This window comes from Bombus pyrosoma, linkage group LG10 (assembly GCF_014825855.1).
Source record: "Bombus pyrosoma isolate SC7728 linkage group LG10, ASM1482585v1, whole genome shotgun sequence".
Taxonomy (NCBI): Eukaryota; Metazoa; Arthropoda; class Insecta; order Hymenoptera; family Apidae; genus Bombus; species Bombus pyrosoma.
In genome coordinates this window covers 14860569-14886472 of record NC_057779.1, presented here as the reverse complement: position 1 = coordinate 14886472, position 25904 = coordinate 14860569, and the positions used below count along the sequence as shown (strand labels likewise).

At 33.2% G+C, this 25904-nt stretch overlaps 2 protein-coding genes across 5 annotated transcripts in view; both read right to left on the bottom strand.

Moving 5' to 3' along the window:
- The window catches only part of LOC122572030 (uridine phosphorylase 1), a 50671-nt gene extending 28175 nt beyond the window's left edge, over nucleotides 1-22496 (bottom strand). Inside the window, exon 1 of the mRNA XM_043736540.1 lies at nucleotides 22292-22496. Coding sequence (XP_043592475.1) covers nucleotides 22292-22326 — 35 coding nt within the window. The 5' untranslated portion in view covers nucleotides 22327-22496. The remainder of the gene's footprint in view (nucleotides 1-22291) is intronic.
- A 1108-nt stretch (nucleotides 22497-23604) lies between these two features.
- LOC122571673 (guanine nucleotide-binding protein G(q) subunit alpha) overlaps nucleotides 23605-25904 on the bottom strand; it is a 61544-nt gene continuing 59244 nt past the window's right edge. For 3 of the 4 annotated variants that reach the window (XM_043735737.1, XM_043735732.1, XM_043735731.1), the window contains one exon: nucleotides 23605-25799. In XM_043735737.1, the coding sequence (XP_043591672.1) occupies nucleotides 25717-25799 (83 nt within the window). In that variant the 3' untranslated portion in view covers nucleotides 23605-25716. The remainder of the gene's footprint in view (nucleotides 25800-25904) is intronic. The other variant, XR_006318159.1, reaches the window with a different exon arrangement.

Genomic DNA, 25904 nt, shown 5'->3' with positions numbered 1-25904 from the left:
GCGTTATCTGTTTCGGTTCGTGAATAACTTGGAAAATAAGTTTCGAACTGTATCTTTATACATGAATCGTTTTCATTTTCGTTTTGATGTCTGTCTCGTCCTACGTCTTTACAAAAGCAAGAAAATATGTACTAAAGAAAGTAAACACGTGCTTTTACATTTATCAATACATATACATGTATGTTTATTCAGCCTTATTGCCAAGAACATACTTACATTACCTTTATTATTTACATACATACCATTATTTGCATATATACAGATACCTTTATTTATAAAAATGTCTTATTCACGTACTTCGAATTATCCACTCCCTCTCCTTCTCTCTCTCTCTCTCTCTTTATCTATCTCTTCCATTCACTCTCTAACATACTCTGATTAATAATTGAAGACCCTACTGCAAAAATCAGGCGAGTCCACCTGTTACAAAAATTGTACTTGTTCGAGTTTCATATATTTTTATACATCGTCGATCGATCGGTGCAAAGATCAGACAAGCTCAATGCGTTTGCTCATTGATCACAATGCTCATTGTGATCTTTGGGAAGAAGAATCGGCTATGTCCAGGACTTGTCCGGGCTTTTGTTCTGAAATATAGCGTCAATGTCGCGTTGATGTAGCGATGACTTGTCAGCCAAAGTGTTACGAATTCTATTAATCGCATGTTTTTTTTTTCTTGCAAATTCGGAATGTGTTCGGACGAACAAGAATCGTATCAATCATGGAGAAATAAATATGTGCAAACGAGAGACGACAGCCGGATGTCAGTGGTTCATCTAAGGAACTGTTTGAGGAGCACGAAAGAAAGTGAAGGAAAAATAAAGACGTGAAAGAAGAAAATATTTCATTTCAAATTCGCAGTATTTTCGTGCAAGAGCCAGGCAAATTGAAATATCGAAAAAGATTTCTTAATCACATTCTTCAAAAATATAAGAGGCGTCATTTCTCATATCATTTGTCACGCGAATGCCTTTCTAAGTCCAAAATATTAATCGTTTAAACGAGTCGTAATTAATTCAGTTTTATTCAATTCCACACAACTTGTAAAATCTGCGCTTGCCCGGTTTTCGTACCAAGGTCTGCAATTATGCCGCTTATTCCACTGTTTTCGCTAAAACTCTTTTTAGCCTGTTTGCACCTTGCCTTCTTCTATTCTTTTCTTTTCTTTTCCAGCTTCTCTACTCATTCCACGATCCTTCTATCCTGTCTTTTACCCACTACGTCTTCCGACCTGACACCTCTTTCGGTTTCCCTATAATTGCCTGTTAAGTGAATTAGACCCTCGAATTTATCTCGGCGCATATACCACACCTTCCTTCTCCTCCTCCTCCTGCTCCTCCTCCTCTTCCCAGTGCCTATTTCAATTTTCCAACTCTCCACACTATGCTCGTGCTATTATCCTTTGACCTTCTCCTTATTTGCTTAGGTATTCTGGCAGCCCTATTGTTCACACGTATTTGTACCTATCGTTGCATTGCTCTGACATTTATAATACCTGAGTCTCATCGAGTACTCAGACTTTAGTCGCCTTATTACGTATCGTAGAGTTTCCTTGACAATATAGACGCGTAAGGGGCAACTGAAGAAGGAAAGAGGCGCATGAGGCACTTTACCGTGAACACGATACGGGGTGTCTTAAGATAGTTGACATGCTCAGACAAGAAGCTATTTATATACGTACGTATACTACATAAAAAGAAAATTTCTGTCGATTTAGGCATGAGTTTTGAGAAAATCGAACTTGTGCAATTAGCAGAATAAGCGAAGTGGCGGTGATAGCTACCTCGAACTCGACTTTCCCGAAAACGAAATGTCAAAGGGAGAAATTTATTCGACTTATTTTTGTATACACGTAGAGTGACACTCTGCTTGTATTCCAAGACACCCTACAGATAGTACTCCTACGTTAAAACGTTGAAATGAAAACGGTCACTTTAACCGCTCCTGCTTCCTTCTTTCTCATTTCGATTATTCATCAAATTATTCGACTTATTTTTGTATACACGTAGAGTGACACTCTGCTTGTATTTCAAGACACCCTATAGATATTACTCCTATGTTAAAACGTTGAAATGAAAACGGTCACTTTAACCGCTCTTGTTTCCTTCTTTCTCATTTCGATTATTCATCAATTTATTCGACTTATTTTTGTATACACGTAGAGTGACACCCTGTTTGTATTCCAAGACACCCTATAGATAGTACTCCTACGTTAAAACGTTGAAATGAAAACGGTCACTTTAACAACTGTTGCTTCCTTCTTTTTCATTTCAATCATTCATCAATTTATTCGACTTATTTTTGTATACACGTAGAGTGACACTCTGCTTGTATTCCAAGACACCCTACAGATAGTACTCCTACGTTAAAACGTTGAAATGAAAACGGTCACTTTAACAGCTCTTACTTCCTTCTTTCTCCTTATTCCACACAGTGGCTCCAAGGAATACTTTATACATATTCTCATTTCCCAAGCAGGTGTTTTCTCTTAATCGGGTTATGCATTCCTGTTTCGTAGCATTCAATTTTTCCAGTCATTTACATTTGTCCTTTACTGTTATCACTTCAATGATATTCCTTCCAAGTTCTAAAGTACGAAATAGCTATCTTCGATCATATTCTTGTACAGATTCAAATGCTGAATATTCCACCATATTTTCAATCTTCCTTATGGGATGAAAAATTATTAATATTAAATGTATGTCAGAAGAAACATCGCGTTAAGCTGAGCTTCTTAAAAATCTATATCTGTTATTCGTTTTGTTTTTCAGACACTAACGCTATATTAGCTCGTTTACGGACACTAACCTGAATTCGAGTTTGTTTAACATTTTTTCCTAATGTCCAGTCATTCACATTTTGTTATTTCGAAAGACTCGAGATTATATAGGGTGGGACAGATAAAGCGTCAGAAGCAGTTTTCTTAGAAGGCGTCGCAGATATCAACTGGAAATTTTCAGTTGTTAAATGGTGCAGAGAGGATAGCATTTTAGACTGCAAGATATTGCGGGGGTGAGTTTCTCAAGGGTGGGAAGGATCCTTTCAATTTTAAACTGATATCTGTATGTGGCTATGTACAAAACTCTTTTATGATTCTTCTTCACAAATAGTATTTTATACTAAAAAATATAAGAAACTGTCACATATTTACTTAACACAAGCTATTCTTAATCTAAAGAAATTTTTAGTTTGATATAGGAGCAACATACTGCATATAGCATTTTTGGAGAAATTTAATACAAAAGATTTCTTATGTCTTTAAATTAAGACATTTTTACAAAAATAATTTATACAAAATATTGTATATTTAACATTGCTATTTTGAAAAATAAATTTTCACTTTTAAGAAACAAATTTGTGATAGCAGACTTCAGCTACTTTACAAATTTAAACAAAGAACAAATTTGTTTTTAAGAAGATAATAATATCCATAGTAAACAATAACACAATAGAGATAACACAACGTAATGGACTATTCTCTCTGCGATAGATGCAAAATTAAAAATTCCTATTTTATGAAGTAAGATCTCTGTACAACAAATTGGAAGAAGATAATGTTCTTGGTTTTAATTTCAATCGATAACTTATCATCCAGAGAAATATCATGTGTCGTCATAATCATACAATGATAATTTGTGATTGGAAGTATTTTTCACTGATAATTAATGTCAATAAATATCAGTTTTCACTGGGTAGATTGATTTCTTCGTATTTTTTAATAACGAAATAACAGCAATCGATTACTCAGAATTGCAGTTCTTTGTATTAATCAACGATAGAAGTATCTAACAAATCACGGTTACTGCTATTGTTAACTATTTAACAATGCAGTAACTTCCTATAAATCGTATCATCCATCTTATGATTTATAAAATAAATGCTTATATAATGTTTATTTATTTAACTTTTTCGAAGCTGTCTGATAAACATTCTTCATATGTACAAATGGCACTGCCAGAGAATCTGATTTACATCTTGAATTACACTTTTACATTCACGTTTTGTTTCGTTAATAGCATGTAATTATTTTATATGCTTTAACTACAGAGATCATGATCATCAAATACACAGACTTCATATTTACAGCTTCTTGAAAACTTAGTCTAAAAAGTTAATTTTTTAATTTATATATAATGTAAATATAATTATGTAATGAATGTAAATATAATTATAAAAAGTGTAAGTTAAAAAATTTAAAACACTATCGGAAAAAATCATGTCATTCTATGTTTGTAGAATCATTGTAGATGCTACTATAACTGAAAAATACGAGGTTTTAAACATTAATAAAAGAGAGAAAATAAATACTTTTTTAAATAATCGTTGAGTTCTTTAAAATACAGATTTTCATTTTTCAACCGTTCAATAGAAAAGAGTAAGAGGATGCCTGTTTAAATTAATTAAATTTTTGTATTTTTCAAATTGGACGTGCTGTCATTTTTATCTGAGCATGATCAGACTCTGATGAACAATTACAAAGTAACTAGCTTTGAAGTACACGTTGGTCTACGCCAACTTCTTCGTCATGCAACATGTAAATAATTAAGGACATTAAAATCCTTAAACATTAAAAACATACAATTCAAAGTTTGACTCAATGGGAACTTACAAAGAGTGCAGAGCAGAAGCAGTCGAAGAAGATATTCATCTTTGGAGAAAGTATTTTTCAAATATAGATTTTTCTTACTTAAAATACTCAAACATTAAAACCACATTATATTATATTTTTCGCAATTTAATTCGTTTTATCTAACAGAAATACAAATAATTTGTGTCGTTTACTTTGTATATTTTTTACCATATATTATTTACTATATATTTACTATATATATTATCTGGTATACTACAATTTTATGTCAATTTCGTAGGTTGCTTATTTCCTATTTTTTAGAAAGGAACCAAAGTTTCCAAATGCTAAAAAAAGGAAGGTAATATTGAAAGTAAATACGTAATTACGTTTGCAAGGAAATCTCTCTTTCTGTTGCAAATATGCAAAAGACGGTCAACATTTCCAATTTAATTTCAGCGAATGTTGGCGAGTTTTACACGTTTTTCTTTTTTTTTTTTATTGTTGATTTTTAATTTTACAATTTGTCCAGTGGGACATTAGGTAAAATGTTGTGACATGTGATTGAATAGCATGTGGATGGTTACCCCCAGCGGGGTGCCATCTTCGTGTTTTTTAGTTTATATCCTTTGTGAGATCAGCCGGGTGTTTACTGTTTAATCTTCTTTCTATGCTTGTGTTGATCGTTTCCGTAACCAGCCGGTTTGGGTGTGTTGTTATTCTTTCTCTGTGCCTTTCCGCGCACTTCATTCTGGTAATCTCCTCCTTGACCGTTGGTATTCTCAGGTCCTTCCGAATATCCTCGTTTCTAACGTATCATGGGGCGTTTACTATTGTTCTCAGAATTTTTGCTTGTAACGTCCTATTTTGTTTATATAGCTTTTTGCTGCTGTCCCCCATAGTGGTATTCCGTATGTCCAGATTGGTTTTATAATTGTTTTATATATTTTTAGTTTATTTTCTATGCTTAGTTTGGATTTTCGACTTGTTAGCCAATGCATTTGTCTCCTTGTTGTCTGTATTTTGTCTATTATTGATTTAATATGCTGTTTCCATGTGAATTGTGTATCTATGTGGAGTCCTAGGTATTTGACTTGTCTTGTTTGTGTTATGTGCGTGCCGTTCAGTAGGATGTTTGGTGGCGTCTGTTTTCGCAATGTGAATGTAATATGGTTGCATTTGTTGGAGTTTGCTTTTATTTGTTTAGCTTGCAGCCACTTTTCTATTTTTGTGGTGTGTTCTTGTAGTAATGTGACTGCTGTTTCTGGGTTAGTGTGCCTGACTAGCACAGCTGTATCGTACGCGAATGTCAGTATTTTGCTATTGGTAGTTGTTGGTATGTTGGCCGTGTATAATGTGTATAGTATTGGTCCTAGGATGCTTCCTTGCGGAACCCCTGTCTTGATGTCTTTAACTTCAGAGTATGTGTCCTTGATTTTTATTACGAAGGTTCTGCTGCTTAAGTAGGATTTTATTAATTGGTATATTTGCTCCGGAAATTGTTTTCTGATTGTTTGTAGCAGGCTTTCGTGGTTTATTTTGTCAAATGCTTTCTCGATGTCCATAAAGAGGGCTGTACAGTATTGTTTGTTTTCTAATGCTAGTATTATTTCATTTACACGTGGCAATGCTTTCGTTACGTTTCACGCAGCAAATCGTTCCAGGGAAGTACAGAATCGTGTGGAACTGGTCATCGAAATTTGCAACATGTTTCCACTTCATACGTCGTATTAGAAACGATATTTATAAGTTCTGCATTATCGTTTGATAGGAAACATCAAGTAGTCTTAACTAGATTGACAATCGCTCATTATACTTTGCACATGGTTACTTGTAAAACAAGGAGACCAAGCAAATTACGTTGCGTATGCAATATAATTAACTCTGTAAAGAAGCGAGTGTGAAGTCATGTTCCAATGTATTATAGTTTTTGAAACGTATCAGTACTTTTCAATTTAACTTAATTACATTAACAATATGAGAATATTTATTTCTTCGTTATTGATACGACCCAACCTGTAACCTTTTGTTTTTAATGTCACGTAAGCGACATCGTGGTCGCTAATGAACCAAGTGGGTTGATGTAATTTAAACAAATAAGTAAAAATAAAACAAGAATATTTATTTTGTTAAAATTCAGCGAATACGTGTGAAAATAAAAAACGCGAAAATACATCTATTCGTTTAAATTCAAATTTAGAAATTAATGAAAATATTATTACTAAAGATGAAGAAATAAATTATGCATATTGTAACAAATTACAAACATGATCAATGTGATTATAAACAGCATCAATATATATTCCTATATATCATATTTATCCATATTTGATAGTAGTAAATCACTATGTTACCTAAAGAACTATACTTTCTCTCTCACACAGACGTACGCGTGCACACACATGCGTTTTGTGGCATAACTTCTGTTATTCTTTCATCACGCCAATCACTTTTTCGATACAAATACAGGAAATAATGATATATGATATATAATAATAATAATAATAATAATAATAATACGCATACATGAAATAAATAATAGGGAAAAGTGTACAGTTATAGCGTGGTTTTCTCATATAGTTGAAAATAGAATCTAAGTGAAACAAAGACTCTACAAGACAAACGTTAACAAATATTTTATAAAAAGAATTTGATTAACGTATCGTTTATAGCGCATTGTAACACTTATAACGGAAATACAATTTGGAAAGGGACTGTTGGCAGCCACTTTGTATGCTGAGTAGATGTGCAACGGTATTTCATGCTAAACTGCCTGGCAGTTGCACCATAATACGTTCAATTTCCTTCCCTTTCGTTTTTAAATGTATTCAGTGTTCCCGCTCTTAGCATAAAACGCACGTTTATCGTTCTTAGAGTTCGCAGTTTTAAACGCACCTGAATAGGTTATAGAGACACTTGTGTTAAAAGATCTACTATTTTCGAATCGGATAGGTTGTTTCCTTTGCACATATCTTCATTCTATTTCATAGAATAAATAAACAAATATCACAAATACCACGATCCATTTATTATTGCGTGTAACTGAAATTCCTGACGAACTGTTATCAGATCCGTTTCTGGTTTCTTAACCCTTCCGCTTCAGCAGTTCAGTCCGCCTAAGTGCTCTCCCTGTATGGAGGCGCGCGCCACAAATGCGCACAGTCTATTATTGTATTGTGTATTGCTGTATAAATGTTTTCCGAAGTCTTAAATAACAACTGTGCTGAATAAAACAATAATAAAACAATCTTCGCTCCAATACAAGTACAATACAATCCAAGATAAGTACAATTTACATCTTTAATATGAAAAGGCTTACAAAATTACAAGTAATATATTATATATACATTATTGACTACAGATGGCACTGGTGTATGCCTGATATATGGTGTACCGATCGTCGCGTGGTCGCCGCCTATAAGCGGCACCCGAAGCGAAAGGGTTAAAGCTAGAATTTCTGGAATGTTACACTATTAGATATCTTTTTCTTACTCTTCCTATTTTTCAAGAAACACAAAGAATGACAATATCTACGTCAAAATAGCTGCGATTTATCAGTGTGAAAATATGATTTTTCGCTGTACGAACTAAAAGGATAACGTAAATCCTGCTGATTCCTTTTTATTACTTAAGTATATAACTGTAGTACAGAGTGTTGAAGATTTAACGTTGTTCTCAGTTTACGATGACACACCTGCTATTTTTTGACAAGTTGGAATTTCTCACACGACACATTATAAAGTTTACAACTCGGACAAGTAAATAACAACGTCGACAAGTAAGTTAGCATGTTAAGCCTGAGCATGTTAGCGCTGAGAAACGAATTGCTCTCTGGGCAGCCAATGATGAAGTTTTTGTGGTAAAATAATTGTTAGTTTCTCTCGCAATATGTTTAAGCATATTTTCTGAAAAGAAAAGTTGAAAGGTTTCTAATACTGACAATTTATCATCAATATTCCCTTTAATTCCTGGTAAATTTTCATCAAAATTAGAAACTTTCTGAACCAAATTTTGTGCGCTCCGAGGAAATTGCCGTGAACGAATTTCTGGTAATTCCTGCGTGTTTTCGGAATTAAATTCCCAGCTACTTGACAGTAGGCGTCTTTTGTGATGTGTATTTTTATTTCTATTCAACTTCTCCAAAAATTTCAGAATGGTCCGAATCTGATGACAGTTGCATATCATCGCAGACCATATTCGTCAACTTGTCCCTGATGAACAATTATGGCAATTTATTTACAAGGCACGATTTATGGATATTGTATTCGATCTTCGTGGAAAAAAGAAAAACTCTGAACAAGAAACGTATGCTGCCAGTGCGTCGAAAGAAAACCATCGAATGTGTATTATTGCGAAAAAAATAATTATAATTATTTACGGACTTACTGCTTACGTTTCATACTCTTACGTTTATACTAAACACTTCAAATAAACATAGAAATCACAAGCACACTAGAAATCTTGAACCCCTTGGCATACAATGACAATACAAAATCCATTTCGTGTGCCATTGTAGACCTTGAGACGTGAGGAACGTCTAGAAAGAAAGAAGAATCATCGATTCTGTTTTATTTCAAATGTTCTTTTATCTGCTTGACATAGATATTTATAATGCTTATGTCCTGTATTCAACAAAGCAATCGATTGTAAATTTTCGATTGAATATCGCAGAAGATATGCTACACAATTTGTCTCTTCCTAATTATTCAACACGCGGCAGACCGTGGTGAAGCGAGTGTTCAAGTCGGCTACAGGCAAAACATTGGGCACCTTTTCCTGAACATATAACTTCGACTAATGAAAAGGAACATCCTGCGAAAGGATGCCATGTGTGCGTAAAAAATAATATAAGAAGCGAAACAACTTGGCAGTGTAAAAAATGTCTAGTTCCTCTACGTATTCCAAAATGTTTTGAAATGTATCATACTTTATAGAATTTATTATTTTATAATGTTACTTAATTACTGTCCATTGACATTATACACCAACCTGATTAAATATTATACAGCAATGTAAATTTCGAAATAAAATGCTCTATTTCTTGTTCAGTTGAGCCAAACTAAATAGCATAACTTCGGACGCATCAAATTCCATTTTATTTGTACGTCAAGGGGTTAATCTCTCTCCACCTTGAGCGTTAATTTCGCGGCAAAGGGTTAAGCGGTCGATGGATCCGCTCAACAGCAAACCACGCGTCATAAACATTGACAGCAGATGAGAGCTCAACAATAGACCACCAGACGATGTCTCTGATGGCACGTTACGCTACGCACCCTTTGACCAGGCGCAACTTGACGCAAGACGCACCACCTACGAGACGCCCACGACAGTTCGACAGTCACAGGATTAGACAGATTCCCATTCGATCTGTCCTGTTTTGCAACCAAGTTTTCAAGTCAGAAGAAGAAAGAAAAGACAATATCGTGTAAAAGTACCGCTTTTGAGCTACTTAAGTTCGATTATAAACTGTAATGTTAAAAATGTAAATCCGACAGAAAATGTCGTATGGCTACGTTTTGCCAAAATCACTTTCAAACAGAAATTCCTTGTTTAATAAATAAATATTTTTTGCCAATAAACATTATATATGTCGGAGATGAAAGAACATCGGGGCCTTCCCTTGGGAATTTTTTGGGAAAATCCTCAATACTTTAGTGTAGACTTTTTATTACAGCTGTACTTAAATAATAAAATTTAGAAGTAGTTTATGATTTAATCCGATTATGTTTGCCCGAGATTTATGTGACATATCTGGTTGCTAAACGTAGCCACAGTCACGGGATGGACATTTTTACCTGAAAGAGGTATGACGTAGTTGTATAGCTCTTCTTAAAAATATAGTTGACCCAAGGGATACAGAGAGGTACATGGAAAAGTACATAAGTTCAGTTTGACTTGGACTTTTGACAAATAAGCGCATTTGCTATCCTGTTAACCGTGTGTTCGTTAGTGAACCTAAGGTTATTGTCATTAGCATCTCGAGTATCTAATGGTTAATTGTCAAATTCTGTAATAGTCACATAATCACCTTGTGAATTTATTATTATGTTCATAATATAAGTAATCATTGTTATTATAATATAAGCACTTATTATTGTGCAGTGAAATTGTTTATTGCTAGTGAACTTTATTCTGTAATATTCATATTTGTACCATTAACTATCCTCTATCTTGTATGGCTAAAAAAATGACTAATCCAAATGAAACTTCTTTTCTCTATTATTGCTCTTAAGTCCATTAGTCCTTCCCCAGTCCCATTCAATATTTTTTCCATGTCCTTTGCTCCTCCTGTTATTTCACATTCTTCTATTACATGTCTCAGGTCCTCTTCTTCCCTTCCACATAATCTGCACCTTTTTTCTCCCTCCTCTTTCCAATGTTCTTTCGCTTTGGTCTCGTTTCCACACCTGAATCTGGCTATAATTTTCCTGTCCTTCCACTTCATCCTCCCTTCCAAGTACTTTGGCATCTCATCTTTGGTTATGTTCCTGTAGTATCTGTTGTATTTGGATTCCCTTATCCTTCTCCCCCTCTCTTCTGTTTCTCTCTTCCTTCTTTCTTCTGCAATTTGGTCTCCTGTCCAACTTTCTTGCTCTCCTCCTGCTTCCCTCTGTGTCCCTCCGTTTCTCACTTCTAGTTCCTTCTTTCTCTTTCTTGCTCTTTTCCCTTCCTGTCCATTTCCCCAGTTTCTCTCTCTTTCCTTTATGCACTCCTTTACCAGCTCCTTTTCCGATTCTAGAGTTCTTTCCTCATACCTTGCTGCTCTTTTTAATGCATTTACCTTGATTTCCTCTATCTTGCACTCTTCTGTCAGTATGTAGTTTGCTATTGTCCTGTCTAAACCTAAGATCCATTTTACGTACCCTCTTTTTATGCTATCCAGCGATTCTTCCATGTTCCAGCCCCATACCTCTGCTCCAAACAGCGCCACGCTCTCTACTAATGCTTCAAACATCTTCATTCTCCTCTCGTAGTCCTGTTTGAATATTCTTTCTCCCACGCTCCATGTTTTCTTCATTGCTATCATTGCTCTCCTTTTCCTGCCTTGAAAATATTCTGTACATTATTAATCCTTAGAGTGCTGAATACTCGGAGCCTATGCCATCCGTACGGACGGCATGCTGCCAGCGCTGACGATCGCTGTGGACTGAATACTTTTTCGCTATACTGAACTCTGTTGATTGACTATTCAAAGCGCAAATCGTAATAAGTTATAGTAATTCTTTAGCACGAGATTAAATGATTCAAGAGCGTTATTTTTTAGTATTAATTATTTATTATAAACATCGAAATTTACAATAAACTAGAATTTGGGTAGTAAACTAGAAAACAATAAACTAGAAAACTAGATTTAGTAAATATAACACAAGTTAATAATTCAGTTGTGCGTGAAAAATTTCAAAACAATCATCGATACATATTCCAACATCGCGTTTTCCGTCGTTCCTTCTCTTATTTTTCACACAAACAACACATTTTCTTCTTGATAATTGTGTTGTGCCGGCACGATTATTCTACCAAATGTCCAAATTCGACAAATTGTGAATGCAAAGTATTAAATAAAAAAAAAAAAGAAAAGACAGTTTCTTCGAACGCGGCATTAACATTGAAATGCATTTATATTTATCTCACACAAACGTAATAGTATTACTTGTGCGTAGGTGCTCGGAAAAATTGACAAACGCATATATGCGTCCTTAGTCCACAGCGATGGCTTTCGCCAAACGCATATATGCGTCCTTAGTCCACACCGATGACTTTCGCCAGACGCATATATGCATCCATAGCACTCTAAGGGTTAACGTTAATGAAAATGAACTATTACATTTCGTTAATCAGATGCAGCTTGTAGTTACTGTTACCTAATCTTTACCGATCACTTGAAAAGTTAGTATCGCCTTTTACATAAAATCAGCGCAGTGTGTTTACACTTTTGCTCGTCACTGCATATACACAGAGATTCCCATCTCACAGGAAACATCGACGAAGACACACGTCCTGGACTGATATCCGGAATATAAGCACCAGGTGCTTCGAGAGAAGCAGGATATTCAGCACACGTTCGCTTACATTTAAATTCTCTTACTTACGTTTGTTTATTTATTTATTTCTTACGTTTCATACTCTTACGTTTATACTAAGCACGTGAAATAAACATAGAAATCACAAGCATAATATTAAGGATTAATACTATATTAAGGAGGGAGATTAGGTCTTTAATCTCCCCCTACCTTGAGCGTTAATTTCGTTCAAGGTTCGCGACCCTAATCCAACAGTTGCAACGAGACTGATGGCCACCCAGTTAAGAGGCCGCAACATAGAGCAATAAATGAGAGTATAGAGTGATGAAAGTATATTAGGGTTGAACAACAGATATTAATTAATTTGGGGAGCGAAAATCAGATGATTCGTGTCAGAAATTCTAAATTAGGATACATAATTATGTGAAATTATTTTATGTAATAATTACATTATGTATTTTCGTAATTATATTATGTAAATATTATACGTAAATAAAAAGAAATGAAGGTAAATTAGGATACATAAAGTGATATATAGATTCTTTTCGAATTTGCATTTTTTTAATAGATTCCCATAGAATTTTGTATGTTCTGAGAAAAGGCCTTATTTTTAGATAGCTGTAATTATGTTTATGATGTTTCAATCTAAAATCTGCAAGTGGAATTAAAGATTATATTGTACCACCTTCTTCATATTTAATTAATCGTTTAATATCTGATTCATGTGTAATTATTTTTCCTAATATGAACGTCTTACGTGTCATGGACAACATTCAGCGTAGGTACAAGGTGACGATACACGTGAACGAATAAAAGTAGCTTTAAATAAAAATTAACTTATTTTCGTACTTATCTGTTGAAGGTCACCATTTTTAAGAAAACTCTACATCTGGTCTTTTTAGCTTTCTAAAGCTAAAAGCTAAAGCTTCACTGAAGCCATCGACAGCGTATAGACAAAAGACTGCGACGAAGGCAGACCATAAACAGTCGACAGGCGACGTTGGCTTCGGGGTTTTCAGTTATAGGGTAACACTGCTAGCGTGCGGATCTGGACCAGCTCATATTATTATTTCATTCTTGTATTTTCACTTCTGCATTTAAAATATATTTCTCTACCTTATAATTTATCCGCGTGTCTCTCTCATTATACATCTAATAATCTCAACATTATCAATTCTATTGGTTTTTTAATTAAAGTTTGGAGAAATAAGTATGACACGTTACTAGACATGTTTATTTCGTTCTTTTGCAGAAGTAAATGTCATCTATGTTATTTGCAGTTCTATCGATATTTTTTTAATTTATGTTTTTTATCTGAACTTAATTTCTTCGACGTTCCGAGAATAAAACAAAGGTATTATCTGGCGGAAAGATCATTTTCTGTTATCAAGCGACTTAATACGATATCTTTCTCTGTCGCATATAATCTGCAAATTTGACAATAAACAATAAATCTTCACGATTCTTTTAATTTTATTATTATTGCCTCGAACAGTCCAGCAGATACGAAGTATAATTGACAAGAAAAAAATAACTTCAAGAGCCGTATATAGTATAAAGCTAATTACCAAACCTTACCACAATTATTACTATTATTATTATTATACAAATTACACACTGATAAAAACATCATTCTATACTTTATTCCCTGTGATTAACTTCAGCAGAGAAGTTATCGCAGACGTGAGAATATTAAGTAGCTACAGTGGCATGAAATGCGAGATAAAAATCGAAAGAATAAAAAAAGAAAGAAAAGAAAATCAATAGAACTGCAAATAACATAGATGACATTTGCTTCTTTAAAAAAAGAGAAATAAACATTTTTAGTAACGTGTCATATTTATTTCTCCAAAGTTTAATTAAAAAACCAATAGAATCGATAAGTATGAAAATAAGTGAATTACTATTCGAAGCTACTTTTATTCGTTCACGTATATCGTCACCTTGTACCCATTCTGTCTACGGAAATGCGACAGAAAGTGGAAATCGATAAGGTTCGGCGAAACCGCCATGGAATATTTGAATCTCCATGCATATACAGGGTGTCCTGATATACCTGACTCTGTCACCTTTAATAACTCTCTTATTTGTGATGATACGAGAAAAGCATGACTCATATTCGATTCTAATACTTTTTAAAACAGAACAAATGTTCAAACGGCTTGATGTCTTTTTGATGAGTTAGAAGAATTAATTTACTTTGATGTTGTGTAAGAAAATTGTTGAAAATGTTGTAGTTGGTTGAAATCGCGAAGAAGAAAGTAAACGTCGCTTTTTACAATCTCCTCGCCTGAAATCAAAATTTAATCGACGCATTTTGAAGATTTATGCCAATTATATACGGGGTGTCTCGAAAATCATGGTACAAGCGGTCGGATGGTGATTGTACATGCAAAAATAAGTCGAAAAAGAAGAGTAACATTCTTTCGTCCGAGACTCGAACATCCGTCAAATGGCCGTATGCCGATTGTAAGTTTCCAGATATCCGGCTATGCTCGCTGTACGTATTATACGAAACTGAAACATATCAGATGTCATCAAATCTCTAAGAAAAAAATAATTCTCAATTTCGTTTTCTCATATTGGTTTATATTTAAGTCATTATCTACCTAAGTTCTGTTAAGCGCGCATTTTTTCTTATCAAAACACGTTTCCTCTTTCCTCGAAATATTTAGCAAAGTCTAACTAGTAAATCTCTCTCTGCTCGTATTGTTATCGCTAGTAACCAAATACGCGCATTCGACGCGGCCTTAAAACCTATACGCAAGAGGAAAAAGAAAAAAACATTCAGCGTGTCACTCTATCGATACTTCATAATCGATGAAATTTCAAACGCCATTTTAATTCCTCGAAACTCTTATATCTCGAATTTCGTTAATGTTAAACTCATATTCCGATACATTGGTTCGACCTGTTTTGCGACAATAGATTGTTTTGCGAAATTCGCGACCATTTTTCCACGAATTCTCGTTGATCTTGCAAACGCCTAGCTTTTTCATTCGGTTGCATTCAGCAGCATTATAGCTCCATATGAAGCGACATTTTTCAAATCGGATCGCTTCTCACCCTCTTGAAACACAACAGATGATCCCGACGTTCGACCCTCGTTGTCATAGAGACCGAAGAATCAGATACACGAGAGGGCGCGGCAACTATGCTATACATTCATGGTAAACAGTGCGAAACAAAATTTTGAATAGAACCGTTGGCTTTCGAGGTTGCTGGGCAAACATCGAAGTTATCGTCCATTGCAATTATTATCTGTCCAAAGAGAGGATATGCTGTCAAATAGCATCTATACACAAATAATGTATCTAGCGCGACTGTAATACGTAGATTATTTCAGCTGAAAATACGTGTATGTATTTTGCAACGCGACAGATTAATTAATTACTTATTTACATAACGGAACGTTTCGAATATCAACAACATGATGAGAGAAATATTTCATTGGAAATGCAAGAAACGATTTTCTGTGTGTTTTTTTAATGTGTTGTCTCGGCAAATGGATTTTTTGGAAAATCTTTTTGTACCGTAGTATTACTCGTTAAAAAACAGAAAATTCATAAAACTATTTCTCTGATAGTTTGCCAGATATTTTAGAAAATACGTTGTCGACACCAAAGTTAGGGAAAGAAAGTAGTCGAATATTTTTGCTTGTATTATATATCATTTTATGTCATTTGAGTGACGTTTCTCTTAAGTGGCACAAAAGTAGTAAAAACATTTGAAACATTTTTTAAGATCACAAGAATATGGTATTCCTTTATTCATTAAAATATTTACTCTACCTTATTTTGAATTGTCTCAAAATTCTATCATACTAAATTACTAAATATATTGTAAATACTACATATACGCAATTATAGAATAGAATATATAGTTATTTTCTAAATAAATTGTATATATATTTTATTCTATAATTATATATATGTAGTATTTTCCATATATGCAGCTTTTAATACATTTAATAATTTAATGTATTTGCATGTAAATATTTTATGTAAATATTCTAAATACATTATGTGCGTGTATATATATTCTATTTTATAATTACATATATGTATATATACATGTAGTATTTACCATATATATTGTCTTTTTAAGATATTTAGTAACTTAGCGTGTTCAGTAATTACATGTTGCCCTTAATGTATTTACATGTTAATAAATAAAGAATTGTGTATATTTATTGATTTTGCCTGCGCACTGTAGCAGATTCTTGGTGGTTAAAAATACCCCTGTTGTGTCAAATGTCTGTCAAAATTAATTTTATAAAAAAAATCAGCGAAGATACAGCATTATATTATTACTTAAAATCTGCCTTATTTAGTTCTCTTCGATATTTTATTCATACTCACATGTTATACTACCTGCAAATCTTTCAACGAATAGGCTAAGAAATGCTTCTACAATGCAAAACAACGTTCGAAATAAGAGATACATTTTAAAGGATAAAAAGACTTGCGTTACCTCTTCCTAACCTAATTCCTGTCCAGCGAAAATATAAATGAAGAACATAACGAATGGCGCAGGAATTATCGCAATAAATCGCTGATAATTTATTCGGGAAACCTAGCAATAAATTCATCTGCTAGAAATTATTCTTAACTTTTACAAATTAGAAAGCGAAAAACATCGCTGCATTCTCTACGTGCGCATAAATTCAACGCGCTGGAAACATTTAGAGATTGCCACGCAATTGCATACGCCTTACATAAACAGCGGCAATTTTCAATGGTGTCACTTCTCTCCACTCTTTCCGTTAAAACTTTACCGACCGCTAGCGATTCAACAGCATACGCACGTTCGACCGGCAGCTCAGGCGCAGATTCCCCCTAGCGCCGGCTCTGTTTCGGTTTAGACTCTCCAATACCATTCTTTTCGTTCATCGCGAACGGTAAGTTTCTCAAATTGGTATAAAACTGTGGAAGCTTACAAAACAACGCAACTGACGCAATTGAGCAAGGTACCTTAGTACTAAATAACAAATTACTGTTCAAATAAAGCGAAAGATTGTCGGCGACAGAAAGCCGATTAATAGGCTATCGGCCGGTAAGCGTTGGCGATAAAAAGCCGATTAATAGGCTATCGGCCGGTAAGCGTTGGTGACAAAAACCGATTAACCGGCTATCGGTCGGTAAAGTGTTAATATTCAGAGACATGAAAAAAAGGAACAATTCAACTGTTCCGTAAGAACGCTACAGATCCAACAAAGATAAAGGACAATCCGTATTCGAATAACTTTCTACGGGCACAACGATAAGGTCGCTTTACGTAACTTGGATTTCCAAATAAAGCGGTATCACGTTGCACTGATACGAACTTGATACACACGTTAGCTATATCGTTGCCGTAACGTATTAAAACAGGTAACCTTCTTTTATTTTTAGCGCACGTTTTATGCACTCGGAGTATCTCGTGAAAAAATTAAAATTCAGTTCTTGCTTATATGGAAGCGTTGATGCTCTTAGCCAGAAGGTGCATTTAACAAAATTTCCTTTCTCCGTTTTAAGTGGGAAATTTTTAACTAGTCGACGAATTACGTTTGTAAATTTTGGCTAGTCGGTGAATTATATATACATACGAAGAAAATATTTCTACAACGAATCTAGTTTTCTAGCTATGCAATTCTGCGATATTTTCGAAGCATTGAGTGTAGGAAAATTGCAATCCCAAAAGTTGTAATTTCACAATTATACACAATAGATGCAATTTGTTACTTTGCGAAAAAGATGCTTTGCTTATGTCGCATAAGAAAACTTGTACATTTACTATATGAGAGATACCACATCTGCAAGACATTTAACGATCAAAGTTTTTTTTATTATTTATTTAAATTTTACAATTTGTCCAGTAAGACATTTGGTAAAATATTATGGCTTAAATGTTTGGTAGAAAATATCATGTGGATGGTTATCCCCAGCGGAGTATCATCTTCGCGTTTGTTAGGTTATATCCTTTGTGGGTTATATCCTTTGTGAACGATCAAAGTTAAAACAGACTTTTAGAAGACTTCCGAGCATTACGTCTCGGCTCGTCAATTTCCTTATTCGTCCATACAAAAATCAAAAGCGTAGAACAGAATGACAAATTGGAAAATTATCCAAGTTAGGAGAGGTTAGGAAAAATCTACGGAAGTTACGTACGTTATTGTTAAGATTAAATATGGCGCAAGTATCACGGATGTTGCGTGCGAAAAATGTTGCGTGAATATTTCAGGAAACAAAAGAAAACGTATATTATGTAGGAGAGTAAAAAAGAGATATAAAAGCAGGATAAATTTACGAAAGAATAAAAACACGAAAAAGAAGTAATTTTCTTAAGAGTATCAACATTTAATCTTCGTAACATACGATGAATAGTTTAAATAATTGAATTACGTAGATATCTTAAGGAACCTTAGGTATAGAAAATTCTAATTTCCGCCAAAATTTAATCAACTGAACGTAATCGAAACTTTCTGCGAGTTCGCCAATATGCACGAAATAATGCTGGAACGCGTCAGTATATTAAAGGATGGTTTATTGTTCTATCGTGAAATAAATATCACGGAGTTGATTAGCAAAGTAATATTGTCGAACCTTTTCGTGTTAGAATTAAGAAATACGACGACATATATCTTAAATTATCTTCACGTTGATTTCACGTTAACATCGGATTTCATTTTAATCGTATACGTGGATCGAGGATGCGATAAATTAGTCAAAGTGCAAAAAGATTGAACACAGATGGAACAGAGATTATGATCTATTAAACTGTCGCAATGTAAATGTTAATTTCGAGATAAAAGGCAATCAGTAAGCACGAATCGTTTTACAATGAGAATTCCTACAATGAGAATAACGTTCACTGTAACGTTAAGTGCACTGAAATTGTTACATTCTTTGCTGCCGTACGAGTTAGTTAATCTCAGTTTCACGGAGATCTAATATTTCCAATATTCCAAAGTTGCTATGTGCAAGTGTATAGATCTATTTTTTGCATATTAACAGATAAAAATGGTTCTAAAGTCACGTTTCCATACCTTGGACTTAAAAAAAAAAAAAAAAAATAAAACATAAATAACGTTAAAATTATTGTGAAATCAACAAACGGAAAAAGTATAGACTATAGCTGTCGAAATAGAATGATATATAAGTAGAAAGAAGTTCCAGATATTTTATAATTGAAAAGTGACTGAAACAGGAGCCTCGTCGAAAAGAGACATTTATTACGCAATAATCTAAAATTAGAATAATTGATCGTATTGGGGCGTCGATACCATGCGATTCTAATTTGATAAAAGGTACGTTACAAACGAGATAACTTTAAAATTATCACATAACTTTTGAATATATCATGCAGAAACTCTGGAAGTAAATAGTGCGCTGTTGTTAGTTATGTTAGTACCACTAACTTAGTAGTCTCGTGTTACCATGCATACACAACTGATTTTAATTAAAAGTTTCCAGAAGTTCCTCTTTACAAAATTTTTCAAACTCTTCTCTATGTGAACTAAAACCCGCAGGTTAAATGATTTATTTATAATAACGTAGTAAATAAAGGTAGCTTTATTTACAAATTAATTTTCCTGGTAATTTACCTATAATAGAAAAATATGTTTAAAAATTCTCTCTGTTCCGATAATGTTAGGTAATTGTATACGCTTAAGATTTTGTTTAAGATTTTTAAAGAAGAAAATGAGAGTCGACGTTCTTGTTCATATTTATATTATCAATGAACAAATATAAATAACGTTATCTAAGAAATAAGTACTCTATTTGCTTAATTAAAATGCAAATAATAATTGCAAATAACGTATTTAACAAAATAACGTGTTAGAGATAAAAGAGTCAATTTCCTACAACCTTTTATAGAGTACATATTCCTAAAATGTAGTTGTAAATAATTTAAAAATATTTGTAAGGTATATGTATTTTACAGCTGTAAGGCGAAAAATCAAAGATAAAATTCAACAGTTACAGGGAGAGCAAGAAGAAGAAAGAAATGTAAAAATTTCCAAACTTTTCACAAACTTATTTTGCACTTAGAATTAAACCACGTTTAAAGATTCAATTTGTTCTATCGAGAACATTACGCGTTTTAATAATACGCGACTACCGTGCCATAAATTATTTAATTAAACTTCTCTGTAATTTAACAAAACGCAACAGAAAAAGAAAGAACAATTTTAATTAGAATTTACCATACTCATAGTTGACGATACAATGCAAAACATTTGTACAATCTACAATACACAATTAAGGCGATATACACTTTTATCGATTAAAATATAATTATTTTTTAATTAAAATCCTGTCTTCTTATCAATGATTAGCGACGCGAAGAATCTATCCGATAAATGCCAAAATTTACACCTACATAAAGATTACATATATTCTACTAAAAAGCACCAATGGCAAAAGTTACGCTTAGCGTTAAAAGCATTAAAGCATTCGTGTTCAACTTAATCAGGGTTATGCACCAAATGCTCTCATTTAGTACTCCAATATAATGGGAAGTATATGCCATGCAATTCAAGGTGAATCGATTGAGGTCTTAATACATCCGAATTATTTAATCACATTAATTTTAATCAAATTAATTAATTAGGGTGTCCTAAATAACTTTGAACGAGCACACGGATGATTAGTTTGAGAACAAAAAAGAAATGATATACGCATGACACACAATACATGTTTAAGCCTATCACATCGATCGTCCACTTCGTTGCTGACCAGTGATAGCTAAAGTAAATGTCAAATCCAATTTGCGTCTTTCAATTATTTCCATCTTAATTCGTTTTCGAGAATATTTAAATATATACAGCTAATAACCAATATATATTTCGTTTTCTATGTGCTTTAATTTTCGTATTTAAATTAAGTTGTTTATTTATTATATAATATTTATTATAAAACCGTATTTATTTTATATATCGAATTAATTCACATGACCTTTATCTATATATATATATGTGTGTTTTAAATCTTCGAATTTGAATTTAATTCAATAATACTTCTCCAAGAAACTAACCTTTCTAATATTTTTTAATACTACGAATTCATTCTTATATCCTAATAAATATTAAGTCTATTATAAATATCATAGATGTCAGCAGGCTATTTGTGAAATCACGAAAATTTATAAAAACGTAATATTTCTACGTAATAAAAACACAAAAAATTTAACAAGTATCACAATCTCATTACTCCCATAATTTCATGTAATCAACTAACGGTTTTAAATTTGCCCTTCCTCTTATTCTTTTTCGTTATTGGGAAAATATATTTTATATTTCAAACGTTAAAGAAATGCAGACATCACGAGTAGAGACACGATTAATTGTTAAGTAGGTTACATGTGATATGCATGTTCAAAGAAATGCAAATCAATGTACAAAGAAAAATTGGATTTCTAAAATCACATGGACCCTCGTACACTTGTAGCTCATACAACGATCTCACAAAGTTTCGAAAGAAATGTAATGAATACACAATCGCGCAAACTACTTAACTTTGGACAACCAGTCCTTAACAACTGTCGAGATATAAACATTTACGCGAGAAAAGCTTCTTATTTCATAAAATGAGTTACAGACGCTGTCAAGCCCCTTATTACAAGCTTAACCAAAAGGGAGGTAACTCTCGTCTCATGAGAATCGGAACGTTAAAGAGAGTTAAGCGTAAAAAATATAATTGCAAGCCACAGAAACACTCACTCGTCAATTTCCTCCTCTTCTAGTAGAAGACTCATCTTTTCACTTGCTTGTCTTTATTCACTGTAGGAGTCGACTCGAGGAACAAAGCTCAACTCAATCTACTGTAGAGGTGTAGTCCTTTCGATGATCCTCCGCAGGACTATACTTGCAGAAATGATAACGCTGTCGTACACGTTGCGCGCGCGCTCTTTCTCCTCACCGCATCAACATCCTTTTCACAGTGTGACATTTTCGCCTTAAGAGAATGATGTGATGTTTGAAAATGCGCCGCTAGGCGGCCCGCTTCCTCATTGGCGTACGTAGTATGGCTACATTTTTGTGCGCCAATTACAAATCCCTAATAACTCACGGCTAATATATAAACTGCGGATTTTCATGCACATGCGTACTTTTATAACGCTAATTAAATAAACGAAGTCTAAGTAGAAATCTATTTCATCCACTGGATATTATAATAACTATTATACTTTGGATATTTTGCACTTATATTTTTATATTTTTGTATATTATGTGGATTTTAGCAATTGTGAATTTCCTATAAATCTGCAATTTACTAATATATTACTATTCTGTTTATGTACAAAGATGATTTGATTATATCACATACTTTAAACAAAATTTATGTAACATATATAGCATATAGTTAAAATATAGTTAAAATGTGCTTGTTAATCATTTCTTACACAGGTATAGGAGATTAGAACATTATGTTATAAAATTTTATCTCTTTCTTATAAAAATACTGTTACATTAATAAAATGGTAATTTTTGAACTTTCAAACTAAAGATGTTATCATACACTACTTATTATTTGATATGTAAAATGTTATCTACTTTTTAAATAGCAAAATTAACTATTCGAATCAGTGAATGATTAAAGGAATTATTGTTAACCAGTTTGATAGATTCAAATAATTAGAAAGGTGAATAACTACTACTTCTTTTCGTATAAATTTAATTCGTTGAAATAATTCCTTAAATAAGAAGTGATATGGTAATTTATAATAAATAAAATGAATAAAATTTCCATTCGATTTGATTGTTATGTATTATAATAAGATTATGTAAAAAGCGGTAATAAGAATTTCACAGTACATTCTTGAACGAAAATATATTTTTTTTTAATAAACGGTAACAGCTCTTACATAACGAAAACAAAATATAACTTAATAAACTTTAAATATAACTTCTTTATTAGGATACATAATTAAACACTTTTTTCATATAAACAGGATCAGGGATTATTATTTTATTCAAGGATCACTATATTTTCAGGTAAATATACGAGGTAAATGCGGTATCATGCATCGATATTACTGTCACAAACTGCGTTTATTTTTATCATTAATGTATATTATTTATTATAAATAAGTTAGAAACATTGATTTCATTTTGGGCGTGGTAGGTGTTTACATTTTATACACACAGAAAGAATACTCAACATATTATGCTTTCAGAAAAATGTATACTTTTGACAAAAAATGATTTACAAATGAACTATAGCCACAAATTTGCGCGCCACTCGCACATTCTTGAATCAGGCGAAAGAAAGCCTGTTCGTCTCAATCAATTTTTATCTTTTGTTAAAATGTTTCATACATTCTGCATACATATCATACATCTAAATTCATTCTCTCACTCCCATTCTTTCTCTCTCTCTCTCTCTCTCTTCCTCTCCCTCTCTCGCTCTCTCTCTTTCACCACTCTCTCCCTCTCTGTCTTCCTTTTTCTAACTCTTATCCTCTTCTCCTCCCTCCATTTCTCTCTTTCTTTCATTTTTACTACCATTTTTCTCATTTTGAATACACATTTATTTCTTCTGCCTTACTCTCTTTAATCACACACTCTCATTGAAAACCAAGCAGTATTATTAATATTATATTATTATTATTAATATTATTATTATTATTATTATATTAATATTATTATTACTAATATTATTATTATTATTCAATATTATTTGTTATTATCTCTTAATATTATATTTTATTCAATGTATTTATATATTTTTTCTTTCATATAAATTCAGTGTTTCAACCAAAGTGGGTATGACATACGCTGCCCAGTGTGCGTGGAGTGTTAGCAGTATCAGGATTAGACATTCAGGATATACGTGTCAAAGCGTCATACCCTAATTCACTGATTTGACCAACACCATAAAGTTTATTGTGCAAGTACTCTCTAGGTTTGTGCAAAGCAGTTTCTATCACCTTTATACAAATATTCTTTCGGTAGAACATCAAAAGGTGGCACAAACAGCAGTCAATTGAACCATTAGAGAATACAAGCAGTGGGCAGCGCGCTAGCCAGCATGAGCGAGCGCAGGCAGTGAGCAGTTCATACATACATACACCGTAATCTGGATACAATGCGAACTAGGGCCATACGTTCTTAAACCATGTCCCTAGTTGCGCGATGCTGTGTCAATAGGCGAGGGCTGGATGAAAGGAAAACCAGTGTCGTAATTAAGACTTTTACGTCGTTCGTAAATTGCAGACTTATAACTGTATGGTATGAGATCGCAGCCCTCACATTTTTTACACAGCCTACGGAGAAAAAAGACAGCAGAAGAATCTGCAACCTTTCACCTCCTAAATTACCTAAAATCACATCAAACAGATGTTTTCTAATAATTTCTTAATATTGAAGGGTGGTAAAGTTTCCTTCTTGATGGTTTCATGTTGCTTTCTTCAATGCTAACCTATGTTTCATTTTATATATTATATATAACAATATTTATACGATGAATTATGAATTCGAGTCACATGCAGAAAGAACTTTGACTTGCTTCTGGCACAGATAAAAAAACACTTTGGCTTTTTGCATCTAAGGAAGGACTGCAATAAAAACACCACACTAGTAAATGGCACTAAAATTGCTCTCACTTGTGTCACCGACTACTTGTGATTAAAAAGCATTTGTCCTTCTTCTCTTCAGTTTCTTGCTGAGATCTCTTGATTTGAGATGAACACTTGGACAGACATTTTATGGCATGGCTGCACTCTATCTTATACGTTTATTGATGTGTTGCTCGTGGTATTATTATATAAAAATTAGACGATTACGCAGTCAGCCAGGCATGATTGACTAAACTAATCTATAAAAAGGTAATAAATTCAACAAATAGAGTACGAAACTAAATCAATTTGTTGGTATTGACAGTGAGAAGGTTAGGAAAGAACGTATAACGCTCAGATTTAGGTCCATATTTGTTCATCGCTGTTACCTCCGTTATAAATTTTACTAATCAATAGTTGGTACACTTGTAATGGAGCAGCGACAGTACGCTGATGGCACCACAAATTACTGTTCATTTTCTGCCTTTTTCGTCTTTCCCATTTCTAACTTAACAGAGTTCACACTGATACCTTGGTCAGGGTATAAGAAAAATTCTTGAGTCCATCCTGAATTTTGTATATTGCCATCTAAACCAAATTATATTCTTTTAAGTTTAACTGCAGAATGGTGTCTTTCACTGCTGCAAATACAAATCTGATGTTTTCTGTATCTGTAAGAGAAAACAAGTATAAACATTTATAATTTATGAACTTGAACAATAATAATGCAGTTAATCAGTTAATTAAGCAAAAAGCATTAGTGACCATTAAAAATT